This window comes from Artibeus jamaicensis, unplaced genomic scaffold (genome assembly GCF_021234435.1).
Source record: "Artibeus jamaicensis isolate MK-2021 breed Jamaican fruit bat unplaced genomic scaffold, CSHL_Jam_final contig_519, whole genome shotgun sequence".
NCBI lineage: Eukaryota > Metazoa > Chordata > Mammalia > Chiroptera > Phyllostomidae > Artibeus > Artibeus jamaicensis.
This window is the reverse complement of record NW_026521871.1, coordinates 50,810,823-50,822,728: the sequence shown is the minus strand read 5'-3', so window position 1 is coordinate 50,822,728 and position 11,906 is coordinate 50,810,823. Positions and strand designations below refer to the sequence as shown.

Sequence of the window (11,906 nt, the reverse complement as noted above, 5' to 3'; positions counted from 1 at the left end):
CTGAGGGGGTGTCTGCAGGCTCTGCCCTGCCCCTGGGGCACAGGCAGCCCCAAACTCAACCAGGCCAGGACACTGCCCCCTGTGTGCCCGGAGAGCTGGCAGGCGGTGCGGCCTGGGCTACAGACCCTCAAATCACTCGGGCTCCTTGGGCCTGCCCGTATCTGTACAGAATAAAGTGCTTCGTTTATTGATGATTAAAATGTGCCCAGTTCCCTGCCCCAGTGCCACGGCCTCGCAAGGAGGCCAGAGGGGTTCGGACCCCCTCAGCCCATCGGCTGATGGGGCCCAGCCACCCCTGGTCCCCCTTGGGCTCAGGCCTCTTCCCACTCCAGCCGTGCTGGGAAGGTGATGGGGGGTAGTCGTGGGGGTTTAAGGTGCAAAGAGTATAACAAACAAAACCGTATAAACACAATAGGAAAGAGCTTAACTAGGAAACATGTAGCTTATGGAACCTTCCTCCTCATTTGAAAGGCAGGAATAAAGATGTTAAATGACAACCAAAAAGGGTGACCTATTAGTGCTGGCCTCACGGGGGGGGGTGAGCACTGTGCACAGGAAGGGGCTCCCCCACCCCCTGGACTCCACCCTGCCCTCGGGGCCTGAACGTGCAGGTCCTTTCACTAACGATGCCACAGGCACCCTGACACCAGCGCAGGGGCCCGGGGAGATGATGATGCCGGACACCAGCCAGGGCAGGTTGTGGTGGGGCCGAGGAGGGCATGAGGCCTGGCATTGCCCTCGGGGAGCAGGGACGAACACAGACACACGCGTCTCCTCCAGTGTGGGAGGCACGGCCAGGGCAGCCGGTGAGGGCGGGTGCTCAAGAACAGAAGCCCCTGCCTGCTGCCCCACTGATAGCACCTTGACACCTCAAAACAGGTGCCCGAGCCTCCCCCCCGGGCCCTTCCCCTGGGGTCCACTCATTTGCAGGGGCTCCTTGACGGCAGCCTCTGGAAGCTGGTGCTGTGGGAGCCGACCCATCTGCCGCCCAGGGCTCGATGCGTGGCCTGGTGTAGGTCGGGTGATGGGTGGGGAAAGCCAGTGCCTGGGGTCCAGCCCCTGCCTGCCCCGCTCTGCACAGCGCAGAGCTGGGTCTAAAGTCTTCACGCCTCACCGCTCCCCACCCACCATGCTCACGGGCACTCAGTCTCAAGCCCCTGTTCCATGTGCACAGATTCAGACTGAGCCCTCAACTGCTCCAAGGGGGCTGGGATCCCCCGCCTCCCTGAACCCCCCCAGGACAAGGGGGAAAGTCAGGGGGCACAGGGGAGGCAGGGGCGAGCCGCTGAGGCTGGCCAGGGCTCCACCTGGACGACCGCCTGGCTCAGGCCTCAGCAGACTGACAGGTCACACCTGCTCTCCAGGCCCCCCCTTCCACTGTATCTGCTGCCTCTAGCGCCCCCTCACCTGGAGGGGGGCACTGCAAATAGTTTCCTCTCTTTTCTTTTTCCTTCGCTTTCAAAAAACAAAAAACAAAAAAACAGGAAAGGCTTCAAGGAGTCGCTGAAAGGGAGCACTTGGGAGTGAGGTGTCCTCCAACAGATCTGGGGTGCCTCCAGCCTGCACCCCTGCTAGGGGCAGGGGCCTCAAGCAGAGCGTGTCCAGCCACCTCTGGGGATGGGGGCGCAGCGGTGCCAGGCAGGTGGGCACTCCCACAAGGCAGGGAGGGTGTGGGGGTGCTCCCAGCCGCCCCTGGGCTCTCCAGGTCCTGCACGTGTAGAGCAGGGTTAGTTGTCGGCACTCATCCGCCCTCCGCTGTTGGCAGTGGTGGGGAAGAGTGGCGGAGGGGTGGGCAGGTGGGGCGGCGGTGGCAGGGTCTGGGGCAGCCCGGGGAGAAGGGGCAGGGCGGGAGCCTGAGGCTGGTTGGGAGGCAGGCCTGGTGCAGAGGGGGGGCCGTCACTGGCCAGTGGGTGGCTGACGCGGAAGCATTTCTCTTTGTGGGCCTTGAGCATGTTGGAGAAGCGGAAGCGCTGGCCACAGACGTCGCAGGGGTAAGGCTTCTCGCCCGTGTGGGTGCGCCGGTGCCGCTTCATGTTGGGCCGGCTGGTGAAGCTCTTGCCGCAGATCTCGCAGATGTACGGCTTCTCCCCTGGAGGTGGGCAGTGATTGTCACTGGGGGGCTGCTACACCCCAGCCCAGGGCCGGCCTCCCTGCACCCACAGAACCACAGTGGGGCTCAGCCCTGGCACGCCAGGATCCTCCCCCGCCTGGGCCGCTTTGTACCAGCCTCACCGACCCTGGGAGATGGGGAGTGTGGGCCCCAGCCTCAGAAGGGCGAACTCAGGTCCCAGGCGGGTCAGGGCGGGGCCATCCTGGGCATCCTGAGTGGGGCAGAGACGGGTGGGGCCCGGCAGTCCCGGGGCCTGGGTACCTGTGTGGGTCTTCATGTGCTCGTCGAAGTACTGCTTCATGTTGAAGTCCTTGCCGCACCACTGGCACATGAACTGCTTGTGCCCGATGTGGATGCTCATGTGCGAGCGCAGCTGGTACTTGTACTGGAAGCGCTCGTTGCAGTTCTGAGGGCGGGGTTGGGCGTGAGGCCAGGGGCAGAGAGGGGGCAGCTTGCAGGGAGAGAGGCACTCACTCGCCCTGGCTCCTGGGGCAGAGCAGTGCAGGGCAGAGGTGACGAGGCCATGGGGTGCAGTGTCCCCGTGGGAATGGGGACGGGAAGCAGGAAAAGGCCACACAGTGGAGGCCGACCTCATGCTTAAAGCCGAAGCGCCCCCAGCCTTCTTCGTTGCCCTCGGCCCCACACCTGCGGCTCCGTCTGTCTACCTGAGGTGCTCCTCTCGCCCCCTCTCCCCCAAGTCCGCCCTGTCGTTCCAGCCCAGGCAGACTTCCCACCCCGAATGTGTGTGGTTGGGGTAGGGGTGGAGAAGCAGGCAGACGGGTGACCAGGTCAGGATGCAGTGGGACGTGACAGCCACAGACATCACACGGGGGGCCCCTCTCAGAACCCTGCACCCCACTGCCCTGACCCCTGGCTTCTACGTAGCTGCTGTCCCTGACCTCAGTCTCGGCCTGGGTGGCACCTGCGGCAGGGGAAGAATGGAACTCACCTCGCACCGGAAGGGCTTCTCCCCGGAGTGCTGCAGCGAGTGCACCTTGAGAGACATGCTGCGTTTGAAGGACTTGCCGCAGGTCTCGCAGGTGAAGGGCATGTCCTTGGTGTGAGCTACGGGGCATGCACCATGGCCGTCACAGCTCTGGGGGACCCTACCTGCCCTGGGTCCCACCATCACTGTCTCAGGACCTGAGGCTGCCTCCCAGGCCCCCCGCGTCCCTGTAGGCTAGGTGTCTGCCTGCTCTGAAGTCTGGTCAGACAAGCATGCAGGCCCTTCTGGTTCTTGAGCTTCTGGCCAAGAGAAACAGCCCAGGCTGCCTCACCCACTGAAGTTTCTGGGAGAGATGGAAGAATCCCGTGGGACTGACCCCGCTCCGACCCCGGCCCAGCCACTGGCTCCCCGCTCGGCCTCCATGGGCCTCAGGGTCTTCTATAAAAGGAGCTGGGAGTGGTATTGTGTCGCAGCGGCAGCTTGCGTTACAGGGTGTGACCCCTCCAAAGGTTGGCTGCACCCCCACCCCCCACCAGAACCTACAGATAGACAAGGGAGAAGGTCTGGGAGGCGTGATTGGAGGCAGGTAGGGCCCCCTCAGAGCTCACAGCTGGTGAACCTGAGCCCAGAAAAGACCACTGGTTCTGAGTTACCCAGCATCTCCTGGCTGAGACCTAGACCCGGGGGGTCCCAGCTTGCAGGCAGCTCATGCTGGAGGCCCCCAGCACTGTCTGGTGGAGAAAAGGGGTAAGGCCCACTGTGGCCACCTTTCCCTTGAGCCCAAGTCCAAGAGCAGGCAAGGCGGGGAGGGCTGCAGGGACAGACTCCCAGCCAGGCCCAAGGCAGAGAGGTGGCCCAACACACCCTCAGGGCGCATTCTTACTGGGTCCAGGTGTAACCCTGCGGGGAGGGCTGCCTTCATAAGAGCTGGAAGTCCTGTGACGGCCCCGATGTGAGAGGGAACCAGAGGCACAGCTGTCCTCAAACAGCCTGGGCCAGTGCCAGCTGGGTTCGGACCCTGTCTGCCAGGGTGTCCAGGAGTCCATGTGCAGTGCGCAACCCGCCTGACTGGACACGGCCATCCCGGCCTCAGAGCCTGTCCACCTGTCACTGCCACCAGCGACCCCAGGCCCCCCTGCCGAGAGGGGCCTTCTCGCCCCTTCACGATGCCCTCGGATGTGAAGTTTGGCCCCACACACCCACCGGCCGGCCAGCTCTGTCCTCAGGCTCCACGCCCGACAGGCCTGGACTTACCCACCATGTGCTTGCGCACGTGGGCCATGGTGTAGAACTTCTTCTCGCAGATCTCGCACGAGAACTTCTTCTCCGCGTAGCCGTGCACGATCTTGTTGTGCTCGTGGAGGGACCACAGCTTCTTAAAAGCTTTGCCGCAGGTCACACACTGTGGGGGGAGATGACTTCAGGCGTCGGGTCCCAAGTCGGGACCCTGTGACGGAGGGCAGGCCGCTGCCCCTCTCGGGCCTCACTCCTCCCCTGCATGGTGCTGGGCAGTGAGCCCTTGAGTCCAAGGAGCAGCCAGATCTGATGTTCTGGGGGCTGGGTGTGGCACCTCCCTCAACACCCGCCTGCCAGGGCCGCAGCCCGGGCCCTCCTTCATTCCTTGAACTTAACTAGGGCCCCGGGTCACCTCTCCCAGGAGGCCCCTCCTCTGGGCTCACTTCAACAAGGCATCTCTCTATGGAGGGGAGACCCACGACTGGCGGAAGGGCCCCCATGGGTATGGAGAAGCCCCTCTCAGGCCCAGACATGAGCTCTGCCACCTCCCTGCTGGGACCCATGCCCTGACACCATGGAGATGGCCAAGGGGACAGGTCTCAGAGGGCTGGCTGCGGGAAGTGTGGGGGTGGGGGTGCTGTAGGACCAGGTCCCATTGGGCAGTGCAGGGTGGTGGGAACCTTAAGGCTGCACCTGCCCCCTCCTCTCCCCCTGGGTCCCCAGGCCCATCCCTGCTGGACACCCTCAGAGACCTGGAGGCCAGACCAGGGCTCAAGCAGAAACTGGGTCAGGTTGGTCGGGCTGCCCAGGTCAGAAAGGGAACAAGGGTCTTCCCCCTTCAGAAGGGAGGCTCAGGTGTGCGGCAGGTGGAGCGCCAAACAGCGGCCTGGCAGGCAGGCAGGCAGGCAGGCGGGAACAGGTACGCAAGGGTGGGGCAGAGACCAGGCAACCCCCAGGTAACACTCTCTCCAGCCGCACTGCAATTAGCAATCAGTTCAGGTAATTAGCACCCACCTACCTGCCCTCACCTCACCACACCTTACCACCTCCCAGCCACAAAGGTGGTAACCTGTGCCGCCCACACTTTGAGAGGCCAGTCTGGCCCAAGGCCTAGCTGCCGGCCCAGCTTCCCAGCTTGGCCCCAGCAGCCCCTGCTTTTCCCAAATGTCTCATCCAGTCCCTCTTTCCCCAGGCCCAGGCCAGCTGGCATCTCCAAGAGATGAATGCAAGGGCTCCTTCCTGCCAGCTGCCCCTTACTCAGCCTTGGTGGCAAGTGGGAAATGGCGCCCCCCTCTGGGCAGGCCCTGCCTCCCTTCATCTGTGCTGCTGTGCACGGAACACACCACCGAGTGGCCCTGCTGGCTCATCCCCCTCTCGGCTGGCTGTCCCCCAGTCCTCTGTGCTCTGGCCACTCTCTCATCCTCCCGAGTCCATGCTCCCTTACCCTTCTGGCCAAGGGCACTGTTTGTTCCGATCCTGTCTGCACTTCTTTCCATGTGTCAAAGCCCGGCGCTATCCATTTCCTCCAGAAAGCTCTCCTTGACATTCTCACCGGCTTGGGCCTGGGCTGGCCCTGCTGTCCGGAGGAGGCTAAGTCTGATCTGCCCAGACTGCGCGTGCAGCGGCAGGATCCCGGGCGCCCAGGTTGGCCTGGCCTGGCCCGAGTGGCCGCGTAGCCTCAGCTGGCCTTCTGCCCCGTCCAGCCCCGTCCAGCCCACGGAGCCACCCAGATGCCCACCTGGATGTTGCGCTCACAGTCTGTCTGCCGGTGCAGCAGCAGCTCACTCTCCAGCAGGAAGCGCTTGCCGCACTGGTCACAGATCTGCATGCGGCTGTGGGTCACGTTCATGTGCTTCTCCAGGTACCAGCGGTTGTTGAAAACTCGCGGGCACTTCTGGCACGGGTGGTGCTGCTTCTCCTCCAGCTTCACCTTGGCCCCCAACCCGTCAGGGGCCTGCGGGCCTCGAGCCGGCGCCGGGGCCGCTCCAGGGGGCTGCTTTGACCTCTTCCCACCACGCTGGCTGGCCTCCTCGGGCTCGGCGGGCGCCTGCCGCCGGGCGTTCTCCCGGGACCGAGTGGCCATGTGACTGAGGGGAGGGGGCTCTGCCCGGCTGCCCCTGCGCCCTGCTGGCCCCTGCCTGGCCCCTGCCTCCCCCTCCTCCTCTTCCTCCTCCTCCTCCTCTGAGCTCTCTTGATCCTGGTCACTGTGTCCTTCCTCCTCCTCCTCCTCGTCCTCCTCCTGTTCACTGTGCCCTTCCTCCTCCTCATCCTCCTCTCCCTGACTGCCACCTTCCTCTTCCTCCTCCTCCTCCCCTCCACTGCCACCGCCCTCCTCTTCTTCCTCCTCCTCCTCCTCCTCCTCTTCCTCATCGTCCTCCTCATCCTCCGAGTGTCTTTGCAGCCCGTCCTCCCGGCCCAGCACCATGGTGGCCGGGCCCCCAGCGGCCCCCGGCTTCCCCTCAGGTGTCGTGGACACGTGCAGAGTCTGGTTGTTGAGGTTCACCTCCACGATGATCTGAGACTGCTCCTGGCGGCTGTAGGTGCCAGAGCCCCCAAGCTCTTCCTCTAACTCCTCCCCACCCTCCAGCTTGCACAAGCTGGCCGGGGGCCCGCCAGCCTCCTCCACACTACCCTCCTTCTCCTCCTTGAAGAAGGGCTGGGCTGGCCCAAGGGTGGCAGGCACCTGGCCCCCTGCAGTCCCCGCCCCGTCCTCGACACGCACAGAGTAGGGGTCAGGCCCCTCGCGGGCATAGATCTTGGGCAGGCCTGGGGTGTCGGCCTCCTGCTTGATGTCACAGTAGTAGGGTGGCGCAGCCGGGGTGCAGCTGGCAGCTGGCTGGGCTAGAGCCACAGCACTGGGGCCTGGGGGGCCCAGGGAGCGGGCATCCAGTAGCTCCTGGCAGGACGCAGCGATGTCAGCCATCTGCAGCAAGGAGGCGGCGCTGAGCACCTCGTGCACGTTGGCTGCGTTGACCAGCAGCTTGGACGTGTAGATGAAGTTGAGGATCTGCTGCAGGCCACCTGGGGCCAGCGCCTCCAGGGACAGTTCCACCCGCTGCAGCTGCTTGTTCTGGGTGAAGAGCGAGTGGAAGAACTGGCTGTAGGCGGCCAGCACGCCCTTGTGGGCCGGGAAGACGCTGCGCTGGGGCACCAGCACCAGGTCCACGTCGCAGAGGTCAGGCTGGAAGAGGCGCTGCTCGTTCAGACGGCCCATCAAGCAGGCGAAGTGCAGCGCCACGTCCTCCACCAGCGAGAACTCGGCCGCCGGTGAGTCGGTTGTCTTCTCAACCAGCAACTGCAGGGCAGAGGGCACAGGTCAGGTCACGGCCAGCCGAGCCCGGCCCACCATCCCAGAGGCAGCCCACCCATCATTCCTGGTTCCATGTTACAGAAAGGAGCCAACACTCCAGTGAAGAGGAGAAGGAGGAGGAGGAGGAGGAGGAACCAGAATGCGAGCTCAGATCAGGCGCCCGTCAGAGCTCAAACTCCAATTGTGATTTTCTGAGGCTGCAGACCAGTTAACTTTTCTGGGCCTCCAGCTCTTCCGCTGCAAAACAGGAAGTCCTCTGGGGAAGGGAAGAGGAAGAGGGGAAAAGGGACTGGGGCGACCCACGGTCCAGGTGTGCCAGCAACCTAGGGGGTTCCCAGGATGCAGGGCTTTCAGTGCTAAAAGCAGGACCATTGTGGGCAAACGGACTGGCTGGTTATCCCGGCAGGGGCACAGGCATTTTCTGAGCCCCGTGAATTCTCTCTCCCACACTCACACAAATAAAACCACACCCGCGCAACCCTAGACCCCTCAAGAATAGAAGCCAGGCTCCCTCTCTCACTGCCGACCTCTGGCTACTGCGCCCCTGGGAGTGGCACCTGAGGGAAACCCTGGCCACACCAATGGCCAGCCTCGCCTGGCCTGAGTGTGGCAGAGGTAAAAAACTCTGTGAAGCACTCTCCGCCCAGGGCCTGTGGCTTCTGCTGGCCCGGTGCTGCTGCCCCGCTAGAGGAGGCTGCTGAGACCCAGCCAGCCCCTCACCACCTGCCGGAGCTTGGGCACACCTGGCCCCCAGCAATGCCCCCTCACACAGGGGTTCTGCGGGGCGGGAGGACACCCAGCCTGTGTCGGTCCCAAGGCCTGCCCCCCTCCGGAGGCTCTGAGATGGCCCCATCTTGGAAGGCCACCCCATCCAGGGCCTCTGCAGCCACCGGGGGGCCCTGGAAGTCCAATGGCTCAGGTTGTCTGGCCCCTGTGAACTGTGGCAGTAGGGACTGGCTTAACCTTTCCTGGCTGCACCACAGGGGCCTCCCCAAGAAGTAGGCAGCACAGACAGGCCGGCTGCCCAGTCCCTTGTATAGGTCTAGCACACAGCATCTGCTCACGAACGTGCTAACTACCTGCCTGGTGGGCCCCAGCCCCACAGGTTCCCGGTTACGGCCCTCCTCAGACCCTGTCCAGCGGGGTCAGAGCATCCTGTATCTGAGGAACTTGCTCCAAAGCCATCACCTCCACCCCCCCACCAGACGACTCCCTGGAGGCCCTGGGATGAAACCCGGGGCCCCTCTATCCTCGCCCCACCCTTGCTCCCCATGCTAGTCCTTCCCTGGCTGGGGCAGCAGTAGATGGGCCAAGACTGGGCAGGGAGGTGTGTGTGGGTGTCTATTCTCAACTTCGGTCCCTTGAGTGAGAATCCGTCCCGGGCCTCAGGGAGCTCCCAGGGACAACAGGGGCCCAGGACAGCCCCACCCCACTTTCACTCAGACCCCACTCTAGCCAGGCCCTTGGCCATGGGCATTATCTTCCCCTAGTTCTCCCACCACACCTCCTGCCCCCCCCCCCCCCCCCAGCCAAGACGCCACCCATCTGCCCCTCCGTGTCGGGCTGCTGCCCAGTTCAAGCCTGGCCGACACAGCCGGGATCTAGTGCCAAGTCCCTCCCTTTTCCCTTCCCTGACTCGGTCTGATTCATCATCTGGGACCAAGTGCTATTGTACAGATGGGGAAACTGAGGCTCGGCATGGGAGAGTGCCGAAGCAAGCAGTGGCAGAGTGCCTGCCTTCTGGATTTTCTAAGGCCACCCTTCCCTGCTACGCTGGACACTACTCTTTGAAGACAGATTTCTTGACCTTTAATAACTTAAAAAGCAGGAAGAGGCAACTCAGGGCCCTCCTCAGACTCTCCCTTCTCGACCTCCTCCCAGAGCTGCTGCTACCTGTAGTCTCAGCAGTGAGGGCTCAGGGTGCAACCTGGACAGTAACCAGGGCTCCTTAGGGATGACAGTGGCCAGATAGTGGCGGAAGAAGCAACTTGGATAAGGACTCATCAAAGCCAGGCCTGTTGGGGGGAGCCCACCCCAGACCCCTGGGCCCTGGTCCAGCCTGCTCCCCTTCACAGAATGCCCTCCGGTGCCCAAGCTTTCCATGTGCGGGTCTGGACTCAGGGCCCAGGTGAGGCCTTGCCAAGGCCCTCTGGCTCTAGCCGAGGACGAGCAGTTAGCCTGTGGGGTAGTGCTGCCCCAGTGACTCCATGCACATGGCAGCCCCCCCCTCCCCCCCGCTAGGCCAGCACCATCCTCATCTCCTGAGGGGCCAAGAACCCCGGGACCAGGCACTGTGACTGCACTTCTTTGAGAAGACACACAGATGCCGCCTGAGTCCGGAGCTGGCAGCCCTTCAGCAAGGCACAGCTGCCCCCTAGCTTGGCGCCTTCCGTGCAGGGCCCACCAGCTGTGCCCGCCTCCCCAGCCAGATGTGCCAGTTCCCTGAGGCTGCAGATGCCCCTCCCCAGGTGGCTGTGCCAGCTGTAGCCACACACCCCGCCCTGAAGGCCAGCCCAGCCAGGCTAAGATGCAGGGCCAGAGGAGTGGTCAGGCACTCCGGCTGCCAGAGGGTTTCATGCCCTCACAGCCCGGCCCCCAAGCCAGGCTGGGGGAAAGCCAGGTGCCAGGGACACCTGCCCCGGCGCTCATCCAGGTCAGAGCTTCTACACCTGGGGGGTGCCCCACCTCATGGCCAAGAAGTCACTGCCTCCCTAACCTGCCCAGCGCCTCCCTGGAGGCCCCAGGATGAAACCTACACTCCATCTGCACCCCCAACTCCCACGACAATCAGTCCACCACCAGGCTGCGGTGGGTGGGCTGGGTCTGAGCAAGGGGCACAGACTCATGACTTCCAGGCTCCTCCTTTTGGGGACTGGGGTGTGTAGTCCAGTCTCCTCTGTGCTTATTCCCCTCTCCTTCCTGGGAAACAGGCCCAGAGAGGGCGGGGGACCGGCCCAAGGTCACACAGGAGTTTGGACTGGAACTGTGATGCCCCCCCCCAAACACCCGCTTGGCCCAGGAGCCCCAATCCCCAGGCAGGGCGGCTCCAGCGCCCACGTGGCCCAAGGCCCAGGCGGGAATCCGACCTCCCCCTTCCCCGTCACCCAGTCCGAGGGCGGCGCCGTCAAAGCTCAGGGGAGCGCCCCCCTCCACCAGTACCCAGCGAGACCTCAGCCTCCCGAGCCCAAGGCCCCCACCCCAGGAATTTAACCCCCTCCCCACCGAGGGCCGCACCAGAGCGCAGCAAGCGGGGCCCACGGGGCCCCAGAAGGGGGTCGGGAGACTCGGCGAGGGGGGAGATCCCTCTAACCCTTCCACCCCGAGTCAGCGGGCCGCGCGCTCGGGAGGGCAGAGCGGGCAGGTGGGCGGATAAGCGGGGGGACAGGCAGGGCCTTGCATACCATGGTGCCGTGGCGCTGGGGGCTCACAGGGCCCCGCGGGATCGCGCTGCCCCCGGCGGCCAGGCCGGGGCCGCTCCATGAAGCGCCGCGCTGGGGGCCGCCCCCGCGCAGGGCCCCGCGACCATGGCCCCCGGGGGCGCGGCCGGGCGGGCGGAGGCGCAGGGCCGCAGCGAGTCCAGCAGCCGAGCAGCTGCGGCCCCAGAGCCTCGGGCGCGGCGGGCGGGGGGCGCGGGGCGCCGATTGGAGCCCGCGCGTCAGCTGGGGCCGCCGTCTGGACGCTTAAAGGGCCAGGCAGCCCTGCGTGCCGGCGCGGGGCATGGACACGCGTGGTGTACTCCGTCCCGGAGCTGCCCGCTCTGCCTCGGGCCGCTGGTCCCTGCAGCCAGGCCCCGTGCCGCCCATCCTAGCGGATGGACCCCGGCCTCACTCTCCCGCGCTGAGCCCCCTTTCCGCCGCCGGGTTGTTAGTCCCAGAGCGCAACTTCGGTGCCCTCCAGCTGCGCCACAGAGGCGGGGTCGGAGTAGGAGGCGGCCCTGAGATCTAGAGGCTGGGCGCGCCCGCCCCCCAACCAGCTGCAGAAAAGGCTTCCACCTGCTCCCCCGAGCGATCCCACGCTGAGGACCAGATCCAGCACCCTAGCCGCGCTCACCACCCCCACCCTCTGCCCTGGGCTGCTCTGAGGGTGAGTCTGGAATCTCCAACCAGCCGGGCCCCTCACCACGACCCCAGGGCAGCCGAGGGCTCGTTTTGCTCTCTGCTTCTAGGACGTGGTTCTGGTGGGCCCGTACCTACCTGATGGCCTCCTCTGGCTGCCCAGGTCCGTCCACCCAGGGCAGGGGATAACAAGAACAGTACCACAGGCTCAGGAGGAGAGACTCGAGGAGTGGGGGCCAGAGGCCCAGG

At 64.8% G+C, this 11,906-nt stretch overlaps 1 protein-coding gene across 1 annotated transcript; it reads right to left on the bottom strand.

Annotated features, from left to right (window-relative positions):
* Positions 1 to 536: 536 nt before the first annotated feature.
* Positions 537 to 11,494, bottom strand: ZBTB47 (zinc finger and BTB domain containing 47). The gene is made up of 6 exons (XM_037148320.2): positions 11,004 to 11,494; positions 6,031 to 7,587; positions 4,311 to 4,458; positions 3,060 to 3,175; positions 2,372 to 2,516; positions 537 to 2,089 (listed from the first exon to the last, which is right to left on the bottom strand). Exons 1-6 carry the CDS (start codon positions 11,004 to 11,006, stop codon positions 1,728 to 1,730), a joined length of 2,331 nt encoding a protein of 776 aa, XP_037004215.2. The 5' UTR covers positions 11,007 to 11,494; the 3' UTR covers positions 537 to 1,727.
* Positions 11,495 to 11,906: the final 412 nt, after the last annotated feature.